Source organism: Macrobrachium nipponense, chromosome 30 (assembly GCF_015104395.2).
Source record: "Macrobrachium nipponense isolate FS-2020 chromosome 30, ASM1510439v2, whole genome shotgun sequence".
NCBI lineage: Eukaryota > Metazoa > Arthropoda > Malacostraca > Decapoda > Palaemonidae > Macrobrachium > Macrobrachium nipponense.
Window position 1 is genome coordinate 70,277,576 of NC_087218.1, and position 27,365 is coordinate 70,304,940.

Genomic DNA, 27,365 nt, shown 5'->3' on the forward strand with positions numbered 1-27,365 from the left:
TATATATGATTTCTGTAATATATAATATATCTATATTTCTCTCTATCCTCCTAATATAATAAATTTGCCCATAATTATGAACATCTATATGTATATATAATATATATTATATAATAAATATTCTAACTTTTATTAGTATAATATATTATATAAATATGAAATGCTTCAGTAATATTTGGGGCTCAAGAAGTGACAAGGAGCAACCACAATTTCCTATAGTTGATTAGCAATAACATTAGTAAGGGAAATCTTTACTGCTACCCTTTCTTATATCTTGGCTTTCTTACATGCATTTTTGCATGCTCATTCTTGTAAATCCAGATTGTCGGAGTCACTTCTAATATTATTGGTACTTTTGTCACTGTTCCACCTGTCAAGAATGTCTTTCACATCTAATTTAAACCTATCATGTTTATATTTCCTTTCTTTTCAGCGATTTTCTTATTCTGCTGCCTACTGCTTTCTTTTGTACTTGTCTCTTATTAGCATAAATATGACTTTATACCAGTTTTTTGGTTACACAGGTGGTATGGTAGACATTTGAGTGAGAATACGAATTTTCACCATCATTATTAAAGCTACTGTCTCATTCCCCAGTCTAGAATAAAACTGTCTCACAAGATACAGCTGAAGATACCTGCACAAATTTTGAATATAACAGTATTTGTTAGTGGGTGAGATGTAGAATGGCTCTTTCTCTTAAAAAAAAAATTGGTTGAACAGATTTCTGACTACGTCCTCATCCATTTTACTTGGTAAGCTCTTTTATTATCGGCAATTCTTAGAGCACAAAGATCTTCTAAAAGTGATATTTTGTATGTTTAGCATCAAATAATTAACTTCATTAGTCATGGCATGTCCCTTTCATCAGCTTGGGAAATTCTGATAATTTTGGTTTCATAAAAAAAAATAATAATAATAATTTTCACTTTCCGTCTCTACTTTTCACCTTCCCTTGCCCAGCAGCCCTTTACTACATAAATGTTCCTCCAGTCTTTCTTTCCACAAGGATGAATTCTATTGGTTTGAAAATCGCTATGAAGTCCGAAAGGATCTTGACCTCTCACTGGGAATCAATTTTCCAGCTTTGAGGAACAATAAGTAGGTCACCAGATACCCCTTGCATTACATCCTGCTTGAATCTATTACTAACAGTGTCTTTGTGGCTTTAGTACTTGCAACTGGTCTTTTACCATCTATACATTTATGTGTAGTCCGTAGTTTGTATATACTTCATGAATGATTACTACTTAAACTTCACGACATGATTACTACATAGCCAGCTGCCTGGCAAGTGGATGAGCATTACATCATTACAAAGCCATTTCATGATGATCTCGTCGTTATAAAAATGGGGACAGTCATATCTCCTTTCGAACCAATGGCTGTCAGCGTAAATTAATTTCAATGGCTATGTAAAAAGGAAACACTAATCTGAGCTAGTGTATTACCCTCCCCGAGAAGGTTGATGGTTTTGATTTGTCTTGTTCGTCTGCCTGTTTGTCAGCGGAATTACACGAAAAGTCGTGGATTTTTAACAAAATTTCAGCAGAGGTGGGTTGTGTGACTAGCAATAGGTGATTAGACTAGGATGAATAGGAATGTAACTTTTGGGGCGGAGGAACATTTTAAGTGATTGGATTACTTAGCAGCATTCCTTTGAATGTCCTAGGCTTAGAAATCGAAACATTATTGCTACCATGTATTTTGACCTCCAAATTTATTCATATTTTATTTTGCATTCCAGCAACTGTTTCCAAGTGATAGAAATGTGTTTATATGGGTTTAACATTGGTTGAGGGTTATGCACTCAAGTGTTTTTTGCCTGTTATTTCTTGGTTTGATAATTTCCAGTAGAGGCTGATATTACCTGAAAAGCCATTTTGAAATGTGCCATAAATTATACGCTACTTTGGATAGGTGGGCCTTTTACTTTATTTTTTAGAATGATGGTTTCCCACTTCTGTAAATCTTCCATTTCCTCACATCCTAAAGTTATTACTTCATGATACCTCCTACTGAAAGTACTGACCATAAATTTAAAAATTCAGTGCCACCTGATTCTTGCAACCACGGGTTACTGCTATGAATGCCTTTTGGGTAGTGCTGTAAGTTTTGTGCAACAACCTATAGCCCTAAGCGTAACCAACTTTTTTTTATCCTTGCTTCTTAAAGTTCTCATTTAGCTGTCCAACCTCTCTAGCTTGACCTTGTTTCAATTTTCACCTCTCAACTTGATGCATAAGTTTTTTTGTTTCAGCTGGTAAATTATAAAGTATCTGTCCAAAGTTCATTTGTTGACCTAACTCTTCAGTAGTACTTACTACCATTGTAAGGGGGTGTACGGTGAATGGGGTTCTTGACAAAACACTCAGCGATCCATCCAAGTCTGCCATATTACAATGAATCCTGTTGACAGCATCAGGAGGGAAGTAAACCACAACATTAAAAAGAGTTAATACCACTGTAGATGCTGTGCACCTTCACAAGATTATGGGTGACTATGATGTTGGCTACATCTACAGCAATGTAAAAATGTATGAAGCCAAAAACACTACGTCCCAATGCCGACATATCTATTGGATAAAACATTAAATAAAATTATAACACCTTATGACCTTAGTGAACTTTGCATTGCAAACACCATAGGGTTTCTCAACAGGCTATGCACTGTGCTTTCCCAAGGCATCGTCGCGTCATTGGATGTAGTGTCTCTTCACCAACATACCCATCAACAAGACAATAAGGATGATCCTCAAAAAGTTCTGCAGGGAAGAATCCACCCTGACTTTAAACATCCCTGAAGGGTCCCTCTACCACCTGCTGGACAACTATGGACTTACGTCAACGGGGTCACCACGGGTTATCCCCTTGGTGTGCTGTTCACCAAGTTCTCTATGGGAGTTATCGAGCAGATCGTCTTCAGCAGGATCCCAAACCCTGCCCTGTACGTAACGAACATAGACATTACCTTTGTCAGTGCTGCCAGAGGAGGTGGAGAAACTTCATCGAACATTAAAAGATGAGTCAGTCCTCCACTTCACTCACGAGAGAACTGTTGATAATACCATCCCCCTCTTGTTTGTCCATGTTACCAGCACTCCCCAAAGCTTCAAGATGAAGGTCAACAGGAAACCATCCGACGTTGGGCTCTGCCCCAATAGCAATGGAGAGTGCCTAGATAAATTCTAAACATTGGTAATAAATGCTTACATCAACTGAGTCCTCTCCCACCAGTCTTCCTAGTGCCACCACCTTTGACGAACTTAAACATGTCTCCCAGACACTAGTTAATGGATTTTCTTACCATCAAGTCATAAGGGTGTCAAGGAACAGTGTCAACAGGTGGTATCAGCAGGAGGGCACAAGGACCATAAAATTATTCTACCAGGGATAATACATAAATACAGAATATAAGGACAACAAGGCAGCCTTTAAGAACATAATTTAGGTCCAGGTAACCCCTACTGAAGTAGACACAGCTGTCAATCTTACAGTCAATTATATGGATCAGAAGACTTCTCAGTACCTCATGAAGAACAGCCCTTCTGTCAGCAGTGGTCCCATAAGAGGAGTTTTCTACCAAATACTGTGCCTCAAGAGTGGATGCAACCTCTCTTTAAGAGGATCGCCGTCCATCCATCTACACGACGGGGCCGTTTAACATTTCATGAGGGAACACGGCAATGTCCCTCAATGCCAGCAGATCATAATGAATACCACAATCCTCAACAGCACCATGAACCACCATTGCCTCCACTACAAGTTCATCATCATTCTTCAGTAGAAAGCTACTCTGTCAATCAAGAAACCCCCCTCCTGCTGACCATCATCAGGAGAACAATGAGGCATGCCCCCGAGTTAAAACTACAGCCGCTCTCCTAAAGCCATGAGCAAAGGCCCCAGTGCCAACCAATCAGTAATCCCATTGGTCAGCCAGACTACCCACCAGTAAGAGAGCTCCTTAAATATAACCACCCAATCAAAAATTGGGTAGAAATATTCGATGCATGTACCCCTGGTGCCATTTACCCTCTTTCAGTAGTAGTAGTGAGGACTACTGAAGCTTCGAGACAATAAATGGGCTTTGGACTGTAGCTCCATAATTTAGCTGCTGAAATTAAGAAACTTATACACTAGTTCAAAAGGCATAGAGAGTGCAATTCTTTTCTGCCAATTTTTCCTCAGTGTCTGCTTCCAAAATAAAAATAACAATTTTTCAATATAATAATAAAAATAGTGAACCTCACAGAAACTTTAGTATTTCAGCTACTTTACAATTAATTCATTGCTTATTTTCTATCTTTCATTAGTGACTGATAGGTGCTCCCTTTCTGTATGTTAGGCCTTAATTTATTTCTGCCTTACAGCCACTAAAAGGCCTTGATATTAGTTACATGCTTATATTTCACTTCCAAATGATTTTTCTAACTTGCTTAGGGGAACAATTTATGAATAACTGAAAACAATAAACAACTGAGAGCATGAACAATCATTAATTAAGCAAGATTAAGAACATTATTTAAATGATAGTCAGACTGAGAGACTGTATGCTATCCAAATATGTACAATGCTTGTCAGTAACAGATATATTTGCATGATTTCACTCATGTCAAGACTCCTATTTTATCACAATTGCAACTATCATTCAAGGTGACTATTGTGTGTTTGTGTGCACGGTTACAATCACTTTTTAAGTTTCCTATACAGTGTTTTATGAGTGAAAGGCAAAAGAAATATTAATTGAAAAGTTTAATTCTGAAAATGTTCAACCTCAATTTACAAAAATATATAATTTGCATATATAAATATACTGTATTACAATTTAACATGGCACTTGACAGTACCATGTATACCTCAGTCAATTTCTCAATCATAAAACTTTTTAAAAAAATCTTATCTACAGTGCATACAAACTCAAAATAACTAACTTGCAATTAGCTACATTTCAAAAGGTAACATCATAAATATAATTTGATATATTGAAAAGTAGGAAACCTAAGGTATCACACAATGTATTAAGATATCATTACAAGGAAATATTACATCATTGATGATAAAATATCTAACATTATTAGATAGCTTAACCAAACCAATAAGTAAACCATCTGAGACCTTGATTCTGTACTTTAACATACTGTGCTTTACTTGATAGCACATAAACAATCAGTTCACACAAACCCTTGGCTACTGAAGAGTAATGGAAAAGCAAGTTTACTGTAAAAAAAAAAAAAAATTCAAACAATACAAACAACCACTATTTCTTGAAAGTCCTCGCCCTTCTGACATTTTGAAGCAGTGCTGATGAATACTTTAATAGCAGATTAAATATGATTCTTAAAAACATGAAAACAATAATATACCGATTTATTTCTTGACAATGCCTATTGTTTGCTATACCGAGAAGATTTATTAATATTTTCTCATTTTTTCTATGCGAAGCCTTGGTTTTTTTATGTAATGCAACATCAATCCATAAGTTTAATTCATGGTCAATTTTCCTTCCCAAACACTACAGGTGTCAAAAAAATTGTTCACAGAAGTTGCATACTGCCAAACTAAAACTATTAAAAGTGACCAAGACTGGAAAAAAAGTATTTACAAAGTCTATCAAACATAATTTAAACAATCTTCCTCAAAGAAATCTCAGCAGTTTAGGCTGTAAAACATAAGTCAACACTTGTATTGAACATACACAAACAAGTTTCACCAGACCACTCAACATAGTATGTACTGTAACTAAATATCAGATGTCCGCAAAGAGGACTTGATTATATTCCTGTTGTGTCTTTATTTAAATGAAGACCTTCAGGCCAGCTGAGTGGAGGTTTTAATACTATGACTAGTGCTATGAAGACTGCTCTTGGACATCAAAGTCTTCCAAATTTTGAACAAAATATGACTGTCTAAGGAAATCTTCAACAGCATAATAATAAGGTTGCTATCAACTTTGTAAATCAAAACTATTTCAGTTAAGATTATGCAACACCTCTCAAGCATATGACACTCAGGTTACAGACTTCATCATATTGAAAGAATCAAGATGACAAAGAAATTCCAAGAAAAATGTTGGCCTTCCATGTCAAGTGTATAAAAAATATTTTAATCACCACATCTATTAATAATTTTATAACAACCCTTAAGCATGTTCTTCATTATGGTACATGACATAAATACAGTTATATGGTGAAAATTCTATGCTGCCCATATAAAATTCAAAAGTTCAGTTGATTTAAGAATAATATTTTGTTACTACTCATAAAACCAAGCTTCCCAAGTGTATCACAGGCTACAATGATTAGTACCAATATCTCTAATTTTAATGTTGTGATTCTGTAATAAGTTAGACCATATACTATACAAATCATATTTGCACAGACAAATATAATATTTTTTATAACATTTCTTTAAAACTATTTTATGACATTTTACTAGTAACCAAGTGACATTGATTTGAAAATCATCCTCTCTCAGTCCAGAGGTTTAAGAAAATACACTTAAACTATTGTACTTGTCCTGGCAAACAATGCTGGTCATTATATATGTGGTTGTCTTGATATGAGTAGATAATATATCTATGACACTTATCTAAAACTTGAAAACTCGAAGGGCCAAATCTATCAGAAATATTTATACAACCAGTAATAGTAAACTAAATACTGTCTTGATATACATAAAAACACTTAAAGTAAACTTTGAGATAAACTTCACAGAACACTTTACAAAATTCTTACACATAATCTATTCCAAAAAAACATGACAACATTCTTACACATAAAAACAAAGGGTAAAGTAACATAAATAAATCTCCAATTTGTGTACTCTTCAGTCACAAACCAATCTGCAAATTAAATAAGGATCTTTATATTGAAAAGTTATGCTATACAGTAAACTTTCTACTGTGCAAAACATATATCAAAGATAATTCACAAACATTCATCATTTCCTCTTCCTCCTAAACACAAAACAACTTTTATCTCCTTTCATTTCATGTTCTTGCATTTTATAGGATTTTATAACAATTTTAACCATGTAATAGATTAAACAGAAACTGCAGAAGCTATTTACTCCTCCAATGGTATGAGACTGCTATTAGGCTAATTCTTCATCTCAAGCCTTATTACAAAGTAGGTGAAGAAATTACCTCTGCCTCTCTGTCACCATGAAACTGCATTATCAAAGATGATCCTGCTTCATTGATGGCTAATTTTTTCCCATTTTCTAAACATGAAACACATTCCTCACTTGAATGCTCATTAAGAATAGCAACTGTAGAGGCAATTACCTCTTCTCGAATACTGTGCTCATCTACCACAGAAGAGTCTTTGGTAGCTTCTTGACTGATATCAGAGGAATCAATTTGTTTGATACTTTCTTGTGTTGACTCAGGCTCATCATCTGGAGGTTCATCTCCTACTGGTATTGAGCAAAATCCATGCGCAACACGCTGCTGATACTGAGCTTTAGCTTCTGGTATCATTTCCATCAGTTTTTGAAATACACCCTGTAAAAGAAAATTGATGAACTATAGTACACTAGAGCCCCCATATTCCCAAGGGATCAGTATCCTGCGTATAATTAAAACCCCTTTAAGAACACTTAGCACCACCTATTTTGATAGTTAAAACACAAAAAAAACTCTAAAAATGCTTTTTCTGAGTTTTTAAATAGTTTTACCACAAAAAGTGCCTGTAGTCATGAAAATTATATGAAAATAAAGTAATTTGTGAATATTTCTCAGTGAAAAATACTGCGAATAGGTGAATTTTCTGCAAATAATAGGTATATACAGTCGATAGAAAAATCTGGGAATAAGCAAGTACGTGAATCGTGAGTCCGCTAATAGCGGGGGGTCGACTGTAATGGTTATAAATAGGTTTTTTTCATGAACTATAAGAATAAATATTTCTCAAATAAGTTGGATGCCATAATATTATTATGCCTGAAATCAATTCTCCTAGAGTATTTGAATGTTCTTATAATGGTGAATGAATTACATTCTGCTTGTTCACTTTGGTCTAAGTATGTTTGTAAGTTCAGAAGATGTGAGAATTACTTCACTGAGGCCTCTTTTTGAAATGTACGCTAAGTATACATTTTGATGGGGCACTGATTAATGTGATATCATCTTTACCAGACTCTTTTTATCTCTCACCACCAACCCACCTGCAACCAACACAAAATAATTCACTTTTATGGTCACCCGATGGTAACTGGATTTCATGTAAACATACCACATTGTTCTCTCCTTGTCCAAGAATTCAACACAGGTCTTTTTGGTGTCTCACACACACACACACACACACACACACACACACACACACACACACACACACACACACACACACACACACATTCTCATTTTATTTTGGAACTCCAACGAAGATGGAGCCAGTGTTTCAGATCAGCTCTCCACTCTTAACAATGGAAATGTACCACTTTTCTCTTCTTGTCCAAGAATTCATTACAGGTCATTTTGGTAGCGAGATAAACTCTTGTGTGCGCGCATCAGAGTAGGACCTTTTCAAATTTGTTATGGAAAAAAATTTATTTGATTCAAGTCTCTTCAATCAACACATGGCTACATTACGAAAACCTTATAAGGCTCTGATATAAAAGGTCCATTTCCTCATTAAAATTCCATACCGTTCTCAAACACTTTTCATTATAATTAAAGAGCAAAACAACTCAAGGACTAAATTTTTATGCTTGTGCAGCTTGAGGAATGGATTTCTTTTTAAATGTGGTGAAAATTACATTAACATCAATGAAATGAGTTGGACAGCTATTTAGAAAGTGACCAAAGGAAATAGATCTATAGCAAATGGCAGAATCTTTAGTACTGGCTACACACTAGCGGTACCACTGAAATGGGTAAGTGGATTGCAGAGTAGCAGCGATAGAAATGGAGGAAAGATTCAAAAGAAGAAAAAAAAGAAAAGGCAACACTAATGTAAAATGTTAAAATATATCATGAAAGACTGCAATTATTTATGTGTCAAATTCAATGTTCAGAGTAAACCAGTATAAGCAGACTAATAATACAGTAGTATACAGTAACAGACGAGTACTGTATGATTTGTTTTTGTGGATGCTGCTGTTATTAAAAAAAAAATCTAGGAGTGGAAAAGGGAAGAGGAGAAGGAGGGGTTGTGCCTTCCCAGGCATCAATTACAGTAACAAGAATGAAATTCATAAATTATTATATACTGCAATAACTATTATATAGTATTATAGTCTTATCACAATCATGTATTTTCAATATAATGAACTTCAGAGTGATTATGACTCATTATTAAACTGTGAAAGGCCTGATATTTTATTAAACTGTGAAAGGCCTATAAAAATATCATCATAAACATCATAGACATTAACTTTAAAACAATAACAACCAACAAACATTTTACCTGAGCACCATGGTAATTGATGATACCAATGCAACTGACACCGACTCTCTTGAGGCACAAGTTTCCAATCTTTTTGCATGTCAAGGCAAAAATGACTGGTACAGAATGGTTCTCTGCCTGCTTCAACATATTCTCTACAACTTCATCTAAAGCACCTGCAAGAAATTATGAATTAGTTTTTTTTTTTTTTTTAAACATTGACAAGTCTGTGAGAAAGGAGGTGATTTTGGAAGAAGACAACTTAGTGTTTGGTTATGTAAAAGGTTAGTTTTAAGTTTTCCTAAGACAGATTCTGATGGCTTTTGGCTTGTGATGTGAAGGGAACATAATTAGTTAGCCAGAAAAGGAGCAGATATGGAAAAAGGGGAATACAAAAAATCAAAGTAAGGGCATAAATAAAGCTATAAAATAGGTGGGAATTCAGGTAGAAAGTGCTCAAGACAGAAGAGAGTGGAGGGAAACCATTTCATGTCTAACCTCGTAATGGAAAACCTGACTTAAAAACCGTAATTATGAAAATTATTTCAAATACAGCTCACTATCTGTTAACGACAACTTATAGAAACAATTATTTTAAAAGTATAGTAACGTTACTTTGATTACGTACATATAACTACAAAACTAATATTTGGTAAAGTTTCTAAATATACAGTCCCATATTGCCAATCAAATGTACTGCACTGGAAAAATGTATTAGAGTACTCAGTATGACATTATTGCACCATCATGTTAGCCTGATCAATATTTAAATAACTCATGTTCTGCACAGTTCAATTGTAAAGTTACAAAAACTTTATGCTTTTCCTCAAGCTATATGATCCAGGTTTCTCGAGCAGTATGCAAGTTCTTTACATTTTCTTTTATTTTAATCAAAAGTAAACTTACAACTTAATATTTTTCTACCTCAAAATTAAGTTTAACCTACTTTAAGAGTATGAAAGGAATATTACTCTCATGACTATTGCTAAAATATTTAATCCCTCTCAAGAACTAAAACATTTTAGTAAATTCTAACAAGCCCATTTGTACCAAATTTATCTTACCTGGGCCTTTGCATCTCTCAATATCAGGAGCAACAATTATGCAAGACATTTTACCCATTGCCTTTACTGTTGACCGTAGACCACAAACAAACCTGCGCCTGCAATATAAATAAGATTCAGAGCATAGTTCATCAGAATATTTTACTCTCCAATTGCATACAATTTGATTATTCCATTTTTTAAACATTTCTACACATCTGCCTCCGAGTTTGCTTTTAAAAAATTTCAGATTAATCAACAAGATGTCCCTTCCTTTTGGAATCTCTTGTTATAGGAGAAAAATTTTCACAATCTTTCTACTATTGTTTAAAAGACCAATAAAATGACTGCCTTCTCCATGCTTTCCTTAAAAATTTCTTCTTTTTCATTATGGTGATTGCAAAGAAAGCAATGGAGACAGTGTATTGAGAGAGATGGCCTAGTGGATGTTATGGGAAAGATGTATATATATGGAGAGGTGGCCAAATGGATGTTGTGGGAAAACTGTAAGGGTGAATCTACCATTGTGAATCTTTGGCCAAGTGGATCTTGTGAGAAAGCTGTAAGGGTGAATCCACCATTGTAAATCTTACGTACAGATATTGTCAATGTAGATGCTCAAGCAAACTAAAGTGTCATTCAGCCTTTTTAACTAAAAATTTGGAAGCTGACATTTTAAATCTGGTCAAACCATTCACTGCCTCTTGATCACTGTTGCCATTTTATTAGACAATTCTTCTTTGTTTTCAAAACTCCTTTACATACATTGAAAGCCAACCTTCAGTGGTTGCAGAAATCATCTCATGAGACCCTGCAGAGTACTGTATATGGGAGTAGCACTGCCAACAGTCACAAGAATAGGAATTGCTTTGCCAAAACATACTCATAAAAACATAATCCTATATTGATTTTCAAATTAATGCAGTCCTCATGGACAAACAATATTCTGGATATTTACCCAATTAGAAATAAAAGTCCAAATAACAGTATCATAGAAAAAGGCTGCACAAATAATACAAATTTTAAAAATTGTCAAGGTTCTACAAATAAACCAGTTCCCTGAGTATATCATCCTTTATCCATAAGAACACAAGGACATACATCATAACAAAAAGAAATATGCACAATATTAACGATATGCCTCTCCATCACCACGATTTTGTATTTTTTGTAATGGATAACTTACACTCTGAACAAATGACAGGGAAATTAAAGGTAATCCAAAGAAACTACAAGTGACAGGGTTACTGAGTTCTCACAGTTTTACTTACGGTTAGCATACATCATGAAACATATTCTAATTGTCTTAAGAAAGTAGGAAGCAGCAAGTGCAGAAAAGGTCCTTTGTAGGGTAGCTATCTATTAAATATGACAAACTTTTTAATCAATTAGAATTTTTCATAGCTAATAAACCTGAGCTCTTAACAATAGAATATAGAATAAATCTTCTAGTGCCAGCTGGAAACCAGTTAATAACAATCAAAGATTGTAAATGCAAGAAATCTGTGTCATATGAAGTACATTGAGAGAGTGAACTAGAATCCAGGAAATGCACCAGTCTCTTCCAACCCAGAATGAAATGTAAGAGGGGCAGCTAGAGGTGGGCAATTAAAGTTAATACCTTAGGTTTGTTAGCTATGAAAAAGGCAAATTGATTAAAAATTTGTCATTTGTTCATACATGGAACAAACCTTCAGTCTTAACAATAGGATAGACTCATACTTGGAGGGAGGCATGAGAATCCTGAACCAACTGGGGGTTCGGCACACCCGATCATTCTTCTTGGAAAAGAGATTGCTAAAGAAGACCTAAGCCTTTGAGACATTAGATATTTGGATATCTAATGCTCAGTCCACTGGATTCAAATACAATAAAACATGACCAGATTCATTGCATTCATGGAAGTCCAAAAGAGCTATGTACAGTGGACCCCACGTATTCGCGTTCTCCGGATTCGTGGACTCACACATTCACAGATTTCTCTCTGGAACGTTTCCCCCGCATTATTCGTGGGAAATTCACCTATTCGCTGTATTTTTTTTATGAGATATATCCACAAATTCCTGTTTTTTTTATCAATTTCATCATAAAATGCACTTTTTGTGATAAAACTATTTAAAAAAACCAGGTATAAATATTTTTAGTGGGTTTTTCTTGAGTTTTAACTACCAAAATAGGAGGTTTTAAGCATTTTTATAGGGGTTCCAACTATTCGCAGGTTCTAACTATTCACGAGGGGGGTCTGGTACGCATCCCCTGCATATACGGGGGGACCACTGTATATCTGTTCAGGCAACAAATCATGTCAGCCACAAGAAATGGGTTTGCCACCAATCTTCACTCCCCTTGATGGAGAGAGGAGTTTTAGCTACTGAGAAGCAGATTTGCATGTTGCATGGAACATGAAAAGTGTTGTAACAGTATGGCTGCAATGCTCAGCTGCATAAAGATTTTTCCTTTCTTCAAGAGTTTGAGATTGGGTTAGGTTCGATTACTGGCTTAACCTACCTTTTTATCCAAGTAACCAGATCAATAATGTACCTCATATCCTGGTGTTCTTATCTCTTGAAGTAGTTAAGATCCATCTTAGCTCTGTGATAAGTTACTCTGTGATACATTACCATGGTAATTCTTTAGTCAAGGGGGGGGAGGTTGTCCAATCATCATAGGACGTCTCCTCTCTCCTCTGATGACTAGCATACTGATCATACGTCGTCATAAGGGATCACCTCGTAGGATGTCTCCTCTGTTGGAGATGCATGTTTCCTGGGTAGCTCAAGGACTTCTCCCCTGTTTACAGTGCAATAATTTTGACAATGCACTAGTTGATATAGGATATTTAGAATGTATCGGTGCTGGGCATTTTGTCACAGGACATCCCCTTGGGTTATCGTATTATCTCTTCTGTCTACTTGGAAAAGATCTATGTTAGACCTCTTCTCTTCGACAGGAGGCTAGAGGTCTTCTATTCATGGTCTCAAAATTGTTCGTTGGAGAAGACCACTCCTTTCTGCCTTCTGGGAATTCTCTGGGAGGCTCAACGATGGAGTCCCAACGATGGAGTCCCACACCTACCTTCCTCGAATTTTCCAAAGTCCGAGGAAGTTGCGCTCAACTCCAACTCTCTGATGTAGACTTGGTTGTCCTGTACGCTCCAAGCCCCCGAGGCCAGGAGCTCTTAGAGATGAGCACCCCAACCTTTGGAGGAGGCTCAGGATTACAGGAACAACTCAGGGGGGTAATTCAAGGGCTATGACCTTTGTCAAGTTCCAAGGTCTTTGGTTAACCCTAGTAGCTCCTTAACCCCAAACTGAGTAGTAGTGGAGAGATTCCTCCCTAACACAACCTTCTTCACCAGTTTCTTGTGGAGGGATGCCTCTAATCACTAGGATCTGTATCTCTTCATGTATAAAGCCGATCCAGTATCTCTCACGAGAGATCTTTCTTGCAAAACAACTCGCATGTAAGGCTATTACGTCAGAGGATCTTCGTCAGCCATATATAAGGTGAGACATCTGCTGCTGTGATTGGTGACATCAAAAGGGTCCCTCTCCAATCAGAGTTCCTATTCGGTAGACAAGATCTTCTGAATGTTTTCCAGAACAGAGGAAGTTTCCTCTGTTGATACTGGTCAGGTACTAAAAGATTTACGTATTTGTGTTTAGTTGGTCTGAAGGATGCAGACCTCTCTTCGCCCTCAGAATCCTTGGTGTGGTTCAAGAGCTTAGAGCGATCTTGTTCACCCTGGAAGCTCAATCCTCCTATTTGGGACCTTACCCTGGTACTGAGTATAGGACCTTACTCTGGCTCTAAGTTTTCTCTCTCAACCTCCTTCGCGCCCATGCGTCAATCACCTTCCAGGAAACTGACTTTGTAAGCAGTTTTCCTTCTGACCTAGACTTCCTTGGAAGGGCTGGAAAGCTTCAGGGTACACTCAAGCATTGCGTAGTTATTTGAATGTCTCTTCTCCTAGAGGTTAAGTGTCATAGACTTCATGTTAACACAAGCCAGATTAAGAAAGAGGTGCCCCAGTACACCCTTCTCGTAGTCTAAGCAAGGTGTTCAGACAAGCCGACTCCCTCTTTGTCAAGTTCTTCCACATTCCTCCCTAGCAATACTTATCAGTTCATAGGTTTTGAATGTTGGTTCATGACTGCCTCAAACCACTTTCCCTTTCTTCTGCATAAAACGTTGCCCACAGATCCTTGGACACGTTTTCATAGAGTTCTGCGGTGGCTGTTCAACAATTGTGACCCCTCCAGTTCCCCTGGTGGGACAGTTTGTATCTTGCCTAAGATGATTGTGTGGAGTAGGGAATGAGGGAGTTGACTGGCCTTTTCTTTCCCTTTTCTCCTTTCTTCATTCCTGCGGGCAGTTGAAGAATAGACACATCATACGCAGGAACTGGCTTGATGCAGGTGAGCGTTGCAGCCATACTGTTACGGCACTGTTCATGTTCCATGCAACATGCCAATCTGCTTCTCAGTAGCTAAAACTCCTCTCTCCAGCCAGGGGGAGTGAGGAGTGGTGGCAAACCCATTTCTTGTGGCCGACATGGTTTGTTGCCTAAACAGATATAGTTCTTTTGGACTTCCATGAATGCAATGAACCCGGTCATGTTTCATTTGATTTGAACCCAGTGGACTGGGCATTAGATATCCAAACATCTACTAACATCTCAAAGGCTTAGGTCTTCTTCTTTAGCAATCTCATTTCCAAGAAGAATGATCGGGTTTGCCGAACCCCAAGTTGGTTCAGGATTCTCACACCTCCCTCCAAGCATAAGTCTATCCTATTGCTAAGACCGAAGGTTTGCTCCATGTATGAACAAACGACAAATTTTTAATCTATTTGTATTTTTCATAGCTAACAAACCTGATGTTTTAACATTAATTATCCACCTCCACCCACCCCTCTTACATTTCATCCTGGGTTAGAAGAAAGACTGGTGTGTTTCCTGGATTCAAGTGCACTCTCTCGACATGCTTCCACCTCAACTACGCATCAGATGCCAAAGCCACAGATTCCTTGCATTTACCATCTTTGTTTTTAACCGGTTTCTAGCTGGCGCTAGATGAGTGAAAAGAATCATATTTATCTGTAAGGATAAAGGGAAGGGAGTAAGCCATACGACTCACGTCCCTTCCCTCCCAAAATGACGGGAAAGGGACAAAACAGCAATCATGACTGGTCCAGCAAGCAGACAGGACAAACACAATCAGAGATCACTCGCCAATAAAATTCATGTTGAGGAACTATAGGAATAGCCAAATGCTAGAAAGCCGAATCCTAGCATATAAACCTTGTCTGCAACATGAACCTTAACGTCCCGAAACACACAAATTTTGACTAAAACACTACCACGTTCCCAGAAAATGTGTAACAAGATAAAATTTAAGATAAATAAAACATTAATGTCTTAACACAAAGGTTTCAAAATATCCTCATATAACAAATGTAAAATGCTAAAGAACAAAATTAGCTGGCCCCTCTCCCTGAAGGGACAATATCCCATTGAGAGACAGACCAGCATTACACAAAAACAGCCAATGACAAAGTAGAGGAAAAATCGTGGAGCACACTACGTGCTAAAATTGCATCTGTCCCAGAGGAACGCGAACACAGGAATCCTGGAAGGCCGTCTAAATACGATGACACTCACAGGAATTCTGGGTTGGATAAATATGAAACAGACCAAGATATCAGGTTAAAAAACTGGCTTGGGTGGAGGAAAGCGAAGCGAAGGCCCACTCTCCAAGGCAGTTAAAGAAAGACTGTATATTTCCTGGGATCAAGTGCTTCCACCTCAACTACGCATCAGATGCCAGATGCCACAGATTCCTTGCATTTACAATCTTTGATTGTTTTTAACTGGGTTCCAGCTGGCACTAGAACATTTATCCTATTGTTAAGACCAAAGGTTTGTTCCGCTTATGAACAAATTGGTAGTCTCACTAAAACTTCACGATAGAAATACAATTTAGAACAAAAGCCACATACCTCATTCGGGCTTTCACTGGATCCCTTTTGTAATGTCTGTCTTGATATGCCACCAATGTACTGATCAGTTCTTTGGCTGCTACGTTAACTTCTGGAGTTATCATGTGATTACAGTACCTGCAATATATATCCTGAGTCTCAAACTTGGCTAGGGATTTACTGAATCAAAAAAGGGACATTTTTATGATAAAAAACATTTTATATATATGTATACTTAGCAAGTAATTACATTAATCACAGTTTCATTCACTGGAAGCTTAAAAAATTTGAAAATTGCCAAGCATTAGTGTAGATATAGGTGTAGGTATTAGCCCTGCCCACTTTCAGGGTAAGAGATAAGAACAGCTTCAACAAGCAATCAATTGTTTACTGCCCCACACCCCCATATGCAGGGAGGAGGGAGGGTACTGATTGGTATTCATTTGATAAGTATATATATATATATACACACATACATAAACATATATATATATATATATATATATATATATATATATATATATATATATATATATATATATATATATATATATATATATATATATGACTGGTAAAAGTGTTCTGTAACAACAGAATTCCATCTAATAAAAGGAGCCCATAAAAACACCAAAATGTAGAGAGAAAAGTACTATATTTCAGAGACTGCTGTCTCTCTCTTCAGGTATATGAATGAGAAAAGTTTACAGAAAAGGTGGTATTTATACCAAGAGATTCGTCCACAAGTAAGCCAATTTAGGTCACCCCCGCTGATAATCTTCCTTTAATCTTCTTAAGCGTTGGTTGAATGAACACTGCGTCAACGATGTCCGATGTCCAATTCCCTTTTGAGATGTTCATTACCTGCTTCTCTTTTATTAAGGCCGATTCCATCATTTGACTCTTGTACAGCATTGCTGCTATAAATTACACGTGACATATTCCAGTTTATTCTATGGTTATGTTCATTTATATGGTTGAAAATAGCCGAGTTCTATTGTCCATACCTAACTGACCGTTTGTGTTGTATTAATCTCTGGGGAAGTGATTAATCAAGCAAACGTCATCGAACTGCGCAAGCATACGACCTGTGTGAGCCTTTTCGGGGTGTCTTTTTTCGATAAACAATTGCACTTTATGAAAAGCGCCTAGAATATCCTTAATTTCTGCCGTTGTCATAGGCTCCTCCTCCTCTTCCTCGCCGCTGCTAGAGAACTCCTCTTGAACGACGTTAAGTTGCATGGCCTCCAACTCCTTCAGGTCATCCGTCGTAAGCTCCTCTTGGTGCTCCTCGAGAAGGTTGTTGATGTCGTCCTCGTCGACAACCAGCCCCATGGACTTGCCGAGTGCAACGATCTCGTCAAGATCTGGTTCCAAAACAGTTTCGGGATCATCAACTGTTTCTGACTCTGCAGCACCAGCTTCACCCACGTCGAATCCCTTGAAGTCTCTGGCGGATACGGCATCAGGCCAGAGTTTCCTCCACGAGGAATTCAAGGTTCGCCTCGAAACCTCCTGCCAAGCTAGGTCAATGAGTCGGATGCAAATGACGATGTCGAAATGCTCCTTCCAAAATTGACGCAAGGTGAGGTTTGTGGTATCGGTGATGTCGAAACATCTCTTGAAAAGATGTTTCCTGTACAGCTTCTTAAAGTTCGCTATCACTTGCTGGTCCATGGGCTGGAGGAGAGGGGTGGTGTTGGGCGGAAGAAAAAGAATCTTAACAAAGGAATACTCCGCTAGGATATCTTCCTCGAGGCCAGGAGGGTGAGGAGGGGCATTGTCCAACACCAGCAGACATTTCAGGGGGAGGCGCTTCTCTTGCAAAAAACTCTTCACAGTCGGGCCGAAACACAGATTTACCCACTCGGTGAACAAAAGCCTCGTTACCCAGGCTTTTGCATTAGCCCTCCACATCACTGGAAGCTTCTCCTTCAACACTTTGTGGGCCTTGAAGGCTCAAGGAGTCTCGGAGTGATACACCAGTAGGGGCTTCACCTTGCAATCCCCACTGGCGTTCGAACAAAGTGCGAGCGTAAGCCTGTCTTTCATAGGCATATGCCTGGGTAGCTTCTTCTCTTCCTCCGTGATGTATGTCCGACGAGGCATTTTTTTCCAAAAAAGACCAGTCTCATCACAGTTGAAGACTTGCTGAGAACTGTAGCCTTCCTTGGTCATCATCTCATCGAACGTCTTTTTAAAGGCTTCGGCCGCTTTCGTGTCCGAGCTGGCAGCCTCCCCATGACGCACCACCGAATGGATGCCAGTCCGTTTACGAAATTTCTCGAACCAGCCATGCGAAGCCTTGAACTTTGGGGTTGGTGTTGAAGTCCCTTCCCCTCCGTCGTCTTCTGCCTGCGCAGTCAAATCGCCGAAAATAGCACTGGCCTTGTGAGCGATTGCTGTCTCCGTTACTGTATCGCCAGCGATTTCTTTGTCTTTTATCCAGATGAGGAGCAGCCGTTCCATCTCGTCGTGCACATGGCTCCTCTTCCTGGACAAAATAGTGATGCCCTTCGACGGTGTGTAGTTGCTTTGATGGCATCCTTCTGTTTAAGGATGGTGCCTATTGTCGACGGATTACGGCCGTATTCCTTTGCGATCACACTCAATTGCATACCAGCTTCATACTTCTTTATGATCTCCATCTTTGTCTCCAAAGAGAGCATGCGCTTCTTTCCGTGAATTTCAACTTTCTTGGGACCCATGACTACGTTAATTTATGTAAAGTTACACAATATACAGTCTTCGCACAACACGATAATATGTACTGCAACGAAATCACTAACGAATTTACGTTACTAAACGAAATCGTTGGAGCGAACGAATGCCGATTGCGTACGGTAAAGTTTCGGGTGCGGAGTGGCCGAGCTAAGGGATGCCAACACGTACGTACAGAAGATGCATGATGGGAGGGATGCTGTCCAATCAGAGAGAAGGATCTCATGGCTTGGCTGGCATCAGGAACTAATGGGAGAGCAGGAGGATGGTGGCAAGTCTACTATAACTAAGATGGCGGCGTGCGGCGCGAGTTTCAAAATTGTTATCGGGCGAATCTCGGACTTTCAGAAACCTTTCGTATCTTGAAAACTTTTTCGTTCTGTAGAGCAGTAAAATTTTTCACATTGGCTTTCGTAACTTGGATTTTTCGTAAGTTGAGCCTTTCGTATCTCGAGGTACTACTGTATATGTATATATAGATATATCTATCTATATATGTATATATAGATATATCTATCTATATATGTATATAGATATATCTATCTATATATCTATAGATCTATATATATAGCATAATATCTATCTATAATATCGATTATATCTATAGATCTATCTATATATATATAGATATTAGCCTATCTTATATATCTATATAATAGATTACATATCTATCTCTATATATATCTATATCTATATAATATATATAATATATATCATTTACTATATATTTATATATCTAAATTATCTAAATATCTATATATCTATTCTATATATCTATTCTAAATATCTATATACTATTTCTATATATATAGACATATACATACATTACGATATACATATATATTATATATAGACACATAGATATACATACATATAATACATACTATAGATATATATATATATATATATATATACCTATATATATACAATAAGACATTATAGTATATATATATATATATATATATATATACATATATATATATATCATAGTATATATTATACATAATATAGATATATACAGAATATAATATATATATATATATAATTATATATAGGTATATTTTTATTATTATGTATAATCATTATATGTATAATAGATATCTTTTCATATTACTATATATATATATCTATATGTATATATATATATATGTATGTCTAATTCTATCTCATCTCTCTATCCTCGCTCTATCGATCCAAGCATATAGATATCTATATATATATAGAGCTATCTATCTATATATCTATACTATAGATACTATCTATCTATATCTATATATGTAGATATATATCTATCTATATATCTATATATATAGACATATCTATCATATATCTATATATATAGATACATATCTATCTATATATCTATATATATAGATACATATCTATCTATATATCTATATATAGATACATATCTATCTATATATCTATATATAGATATATCATCTATATATAGATATATCTATCTATATAGATATATCTATCTATATTGATATATCTATCTATATAGATATATCTATCTATATATATCTATATATATATATCTATATATATATTATCTATCTATATAGATATATCTATCTATATAGATATATCTATCTATATATATCTATATCTATATATATATATATATATATATAATATATATATATATATATCTATATCTATATATTATCTATATCTATATATATATATATATATATATATATATATCTATATCTATATATATATCTATTTCTATATATCTATTCTAAATATCTATATATCTATTCTATATATATACTATATATATATCATATATATATACATATATATATATATATACACATATGATACATACATATATATACATACATATAGATATACATATATATTATATATATATATATATATATATATATATATACATTATACATTATGTATATATATTATATATATAATATATATAGTAATATAATTAATTCTATAATATATTAATATAACCTCTATCATAATTATTATATTAATAAATATAATACATAATATTATATTATATATATATTATATATATGTATAAATTAATATATGTATAAATATATATACTGTATAAAGATTATATATGTATATATATATATATTATATCTTATATATATAATATATATATATATATGTATGTATATGTATATATAATATATAGAATAGATATATAGATACAGATATAGATATATCTAATGCATAGATAATAACTATATTATATAGATAGATTCAATCTATATATAGAGATAGATATATCTATATATATAGAGATAGATATATTCTATATATATAGAGATAGATTATCTATATATATATAGATAGATATATCTATAATACTATAGAGACTAGATATATATATATAGATAGAGATATATAGTATAATAACATATATATTATAATAATATTAATATATAAGAGATATAATAAAATTATTAGATATATACAATATATATATATTATATATATATAAATATACATATATATATAGATATAATATATATAGATATATCTATATATATATATATGTATTTATATTATGTATATATATAATGCTATATAATCTATATATATATATATTATAAATAAATTATGATTGCTATAATGTATATATCTATATATATAGAGATAGATATATCTTATATATATAGAGATAGATAATCTATCTATATATATAGCTTAGATATCAAATAAAATTTTTTAAATTTAAGATAGGGGGGATATATTCTATCTATATAGAGATAAGGAAATATATCTATATATAGAGATAGATATATCTATATATAGATAGATATCTATATTATATAGAGATCGATATATCTATATATATAGAGATCATATATCTATATATATAGAGATAGATATATCTATATATATAGAGATAGCTATAGTCTATATATCTATAAGATAGATATATAGATAGATATATGTATATATAGATAGTATCTATATATAGATATATAGATAGATATATATTATATATAGATCTGATATATCTATATATCCGGAATATCGAATAGATCTATCGTATATAGATAGATAGATAGTATAGTAGATATAGATAGATAGATAAATAGATATAATATTCTATCTATCTATATATCTAATATGATTTATATTTATATATAGATAATATATAGATATATAATATATATACTATATATATATTATATATATATATATTATATATAGATATATATATTAAAAGATATATAGATAGATATTATAGATATAGATTATATAGATATAGATTATAATATATATATATATATAATATAAAATAATATATATATATATATATATATATGATAGATAGATAGATAGATAGATAGATAGATATAGTATAGTATATATTAGATAGTATATGATATATATATGTAATTGTATATGTATATGTATATGTATATATGTAACTCCAGGTTGTTTATGAGAAATGTAAAGGAGAGGTGAGCTTAATCTGGAAATTATATGAAATTCCTGCTGGCTGTAAAATATCTTGAATCGGAATTGAAATATAAAATATAGGTGCTACAACCTATGAGGTCATTCAAAGCTGAAAGGAAAATTGAGAGTTAACAGGAGGAAAACGTCGCAGATGCACCATGAAGTATTTATTGGAAATATTATTTTTAAGATGGAAGAAAGATAATATGAACAGAGGTACAGTTAAAGGAATGAAAGGGGTTGTAGCTAGGGGCCAAAGGGAAACTGCAAAGAACCTTGAGGCCCCATCCACACGGTCGACCTTTGCTCAACAAACTTTGCTCGATGTGACGTCAGAAGCGCAGATACAGCGGGAAAAGTCCTGACTTTCCCCGCTTCTGACACCACATCAAACAGTTAGTCAAGCTTTTGAATGTTGTAGTGCACGCAACACATACAGTGTCTTCATAACTTCTTAGAGATTTCTGCTTATCAGATGTATATACCCCTCAATTATATATGTCAAATGGTTGCTGTAATCCATTTCTTTCACTCTTTCCAAAGGCAGTCAGCTATTCAAAAATGGTGTGGAAGGGTTAGAATTTTTTTTTTTCTAGTCAGTCTAAATTAAGTGACTTGGGCAAACAAAGCCATAGATGAGTCTTTGAATATTTTTGTATAAACTGCAGTTGTAAACTAAAATATTTCTTGCTTGGGAAGATCTAATTATTCTGTGTACTGTTCATATCTGAATCATGACTAGATGAAAAGAATCTTCCAAAATACATAGGGACATCTTGCACAATTTCAACATAATAACCTAATAACAATACGTATGTGTGAACAATACTGATTACAAATGATGAGGCACATGTGCTAGTGCTACTGTATATCAGTCATATTTATTATCAAATATGCAAAAAACTATTTACAAAAATACTTACTCCCGAAATGATCTTTTATGAACAGAATTGTGAAGGAATTCCATATCTTCTAAAATCTTCTGGCACTTTAAGGGAAAATCAGGGTCAGTAGACTGTGTTTCTTTGGTATTAACTTCACTTGCCCTACTATTTTCATATTTGACACAATCTGAAGCTCCTTTGTTTGATATCAATGGTCCTTGCACATCAGGGCTCGGTACAACTTTCAATTCTTCATTTTCAACAATTTCTGTGGAGTTTTCTGGCTCTTTGTTACTGGTAATAGCTTCTGCTGCCTCTTCTAATGCAGGCATCTCAGATGTTTCAAGTGGCGATGAGCACATGACAGGAACATCTACAGGAATCAAGCTTTCCTGCAATTTCTTGGCTTCTGCAAAATTAAGCATTTAAAGTATAGTAATAAACAACTAATTTTGTATTTAAAGTAGTATAGTAATAAACAACTATTCAGATTTTAACAATACAAAACTTAACAAATAGAGCAATATTTTTCATAATCCTGCCTTAGAGCACGGGATATACATACAAAGAAACACTTCACGAGTTTGGCCTAAAGCTAATCCCATAAATAATATTGACACATGGTATCTGGATTCAGCATTTTCTCAAGTTTACTTCAGAAATACAGAACACACTGGGCTGTCCATAGTTGGCCCCCAAAATAATTTGCCTACAGTTAAGTCACCTTACTTGTTTGTTGGATGCCGTGTTTTTCCATCCTTTCCAAAATCTAGTGCTTCTAGGTATAGAATATTTAGCAGTTTCCATGATAACTTTTGATGATAGGTCAAGATGTAATTCTCCTTAACAAATTAATGGTACCTATAGTGTTATATTCCAATGATAAAGCAAGACAACTATTAGATGGGCACAGAAAAAAGATGGAAGAAATTTCCAACGATTGTAGGCTAAACACAATAAACCAGTATTATCTCTACCAAAACCACAATGATGAGAGGCGAGTAACAATTACCTGATATATAATACAATAGGTACGTATATGTATATAACAGCTCTAAAGTTGCCAAGTACTCGATCACAGGTGGCAAAAATAAAAGAACTACGAGTACATTGCAAAACTCCGGTTAGCAGGAACTCATCATGCATGGAATGACATATGCTAGGACTAAATTCACTACTGGAGCCAATGACATTCTACAAAGATAAAATGGAAAATGAAAGAAGCATCTGAAGTAATACTGGCATCATAGGGAGGTTTAAGAAATTCTTTTTTAAGTTAAAGTTTAAAAAACAAGAACTTTAAATTCAATGTTTGTTTAACCTTTACATATATAAAAAGTAATCTAATACGAATGCATTCATGTTCATAGGATAGTTTCTACATCTCAGACTTATAATTGTGAGAGAAAGTAAATAATCAAATGTACCAGTAATTACCAAGAAGAACACTAAGAAACTTTGAGGAATGTTTAGCCTTGAAGGGTTATTACTTGACAGTAGTGGGGAATGAATCCTTTTTATGCCTGTAGATCCCATTATACTATCTGAGAGACAGTTAATATTGAAGGAAACTAAAGAGTTTCACATACGGGTATTTTACAAACAAAAGTTAATATATTATATTGTGTTTTATGCTTTATACAATACAAATGATTTGTGTTACTGTCAACTGTAATGTGTTATGAAAATTATAACATTTAACACTCATTCATAAATCTTGAGAGAAACAACATACAGACAGTCCCCAGGTTACGACGGGGGTTCCGTTCTTGAGACGCGTTATAAGCCAAAAATCGTCGTAAGCCGGAAAATCGTAAAAAATCCTAAGAAAACCTTAGTTTTAATGCTTTGGGTGCATTCAAAACTTTGTAAACTGCATTCTTATTGCATTTTTCATAAAAAAACTTCAAATATTGATTATTTTGCATTTTTGGTGTCATATTTCTTCTGCCAGATCAGCGTTGTAGGCGCCGTAACCCTGGAAATAATTTCTGATGAATATAATTGAAAAGCGCCTTAACCTTGGAACGTCGTAAGCCGAACCCGTCGTAACCCGAGGACTGCCTGTACTGTAGTACGTACTGCTGTATAAATATCTAAGATGCAAACCTTGAAGTACAGATAATAAGTTTTCCACTTCTTGCTGCCTTGCCCTTTTAATAGCTTTCTTTAGAGCAGAAAGCTTCTTCTTCTTTAGCCCTTCTCGCTGTTTGCCACGCTTGGCAACAACTTCTGCTCGTGGTTTACTTGTATTCTGTAAAATGACGAGCATAGTTTATGAGTATACTAAAATAAATGAAGGTATATTATACATTTTACAAAATCAAAACTGATGGAATGCTTTGAATGTAGAGCTGGGCATCAATATGTCACGTTCTAAAAATATACATGCCCGTTAATGCAAAATAATTACCCTTTACTATACAAGAAATAACAGGAACCTTGCAGATGGCCAAAACAAGTTTAATTTTTGTCATTTCATATTCTTCAATAAATACAGTACTGTACTGAGGTAACTTTACACTACCTATCTTAACTTGTTTCTGTTGAAAAACAATATGTACTGTATTACTTGCCCCATTTCGGATTACATACAGTATAATATATAAGACAACTTAGTAACACAATGTTTACCATCTGAGCAAGAAAAGTTATCTCCTTTATCTCACCACACTTCTAAAAATGCTTTGACATTACACATCAAAACAAGTAGGTAATTCAAAAACACTTACCAGAGGTAAGTGCTCTTGCTTTTGTTACTTCCAGTTTAGGCTGCTATACATAGATAATATTGTTTTACAACATCCTTATTCTTAAAGGAGCAAGCCATCCACGATCTAGTTCCTGCTATTCATAAAGCTTTATTCCTTTTTGTAAATATGACAGAATCAGGGTTCCCATCCTTTTATTCTCTTTTCATTCTTAGCCTATGAGTCATATAGGTTACAATGTAGACATACTTCCCAGCTAGGCAACTGTCAGTCTCCCAAAAATATATTCAGTCATTTGTTTTTCCTGTTATTCTTCTTTATATCATATATTTCAATTTTCCTCCATTCTCTATTTATGGGAGTTATTGTTTTGTACCTCAATTGCCAACTGCACTTCAAATATAGTATATGCACTGAGTAATTTTTACAGCTGAAAAAACACTTTGTTTCTTCCCCAACTCGTAACACATTCACTTTATGCATAGTACTGATTTTATTCAAAATTAACAGCAACTTGAGATATAAAATCAGTGAGAATAATAAAAAGCAAAAAATTATCTCTAAAACATTGCTGGCACATCCCACTACTATCTGAGTCAGAACCTTGAGTTACAGGTGACTAAGAAACTTTTCATTCAGCATCAACTTCGATTTGGATACTGTACTGTATCTTTGATTCCAGTAAACAGAATTTTGTAATGTTAGCTGAATAAATTTCATAAAGGAAGTTTTCCTTATCTGTTAACTGTTTTTTATGTTGCAAGTAACCTACCTTCAAGACATTGATTCAGTAGCGTTCTGGCTCCACACTGTTAACCCATTTCCTTTCCAGCGGTTATCTTATTAATTAAGATCCTGTATGAGTTGTCTGCTAAACTCACTCCAACATGAAAATAGGAACTAGGAGGCCTCACATTTTTCCCTAACTTAATCAGAAGCACTTAACTACCAGGAATGGAATATAGAATTCAGGCCTAAGGCCAAGCACTGGTACCTTTGAGGTCATTCAGAGCTGGAAAGGAAATTGAGAGCAGGTAGGTTTGAAAGGCGTAAGGGGATGAAAACCTTGCAGTTGCACCATGACATAATCGTTGTGAGCGGATGGATAGCGAGACGGAAGAAATATAATATGAATGGAGGTAGAGTAAAAGGAATGAAAGGGGTCGCAGCTAGGGGCCGAAGGGACACTGC

General features: G+C 34.8%; 1 protein-coding gene across 1 annotated transcript in view; it reads right to left on the reverse strand.

The window, feature by feature from the left end:
* Window positions 1-4,734: 4,734 nt before the first annotated feature.
* Window positions 4,735-27,365, reverse strand: part of LOC135202193 (selenocysteine insertion sequence-binding protein 2-like) — an 85,500-nt gene continuing 62,869 nt past the window's right edge. The window contains exons 3-8 of the mRNA XM_064231449.1: window positions 25,573-25,717; window positions 23,503-23,872; window positions 16,430-16,546; window positions 10,451-10,548; window positions 9,408-9,562; window positions 4,735-7,504 (exon numbers count right to left, since the gene is read on the reverse strand). Of these exons, the coding sequence (XP_064087519.1) occupies window positions 7,121-7,504; window positions 9,408-9,562; window positions 10,451-10,548; window positions 16,430-16,546; window positions 23,503-23,872; window positions 25,573-25,717 (1,269 nt within the window). The 3' untranslated portion in view covers window positions 4,735-7,120. The remainder of the gene's footprint in view (window positions 7,505-9,407; window positions 9,563-10,450; window positions 10,549-16,429; window positions 16,547-23,502; window positions 23,873-25,572; window positions 25,718-27,365) is intronic.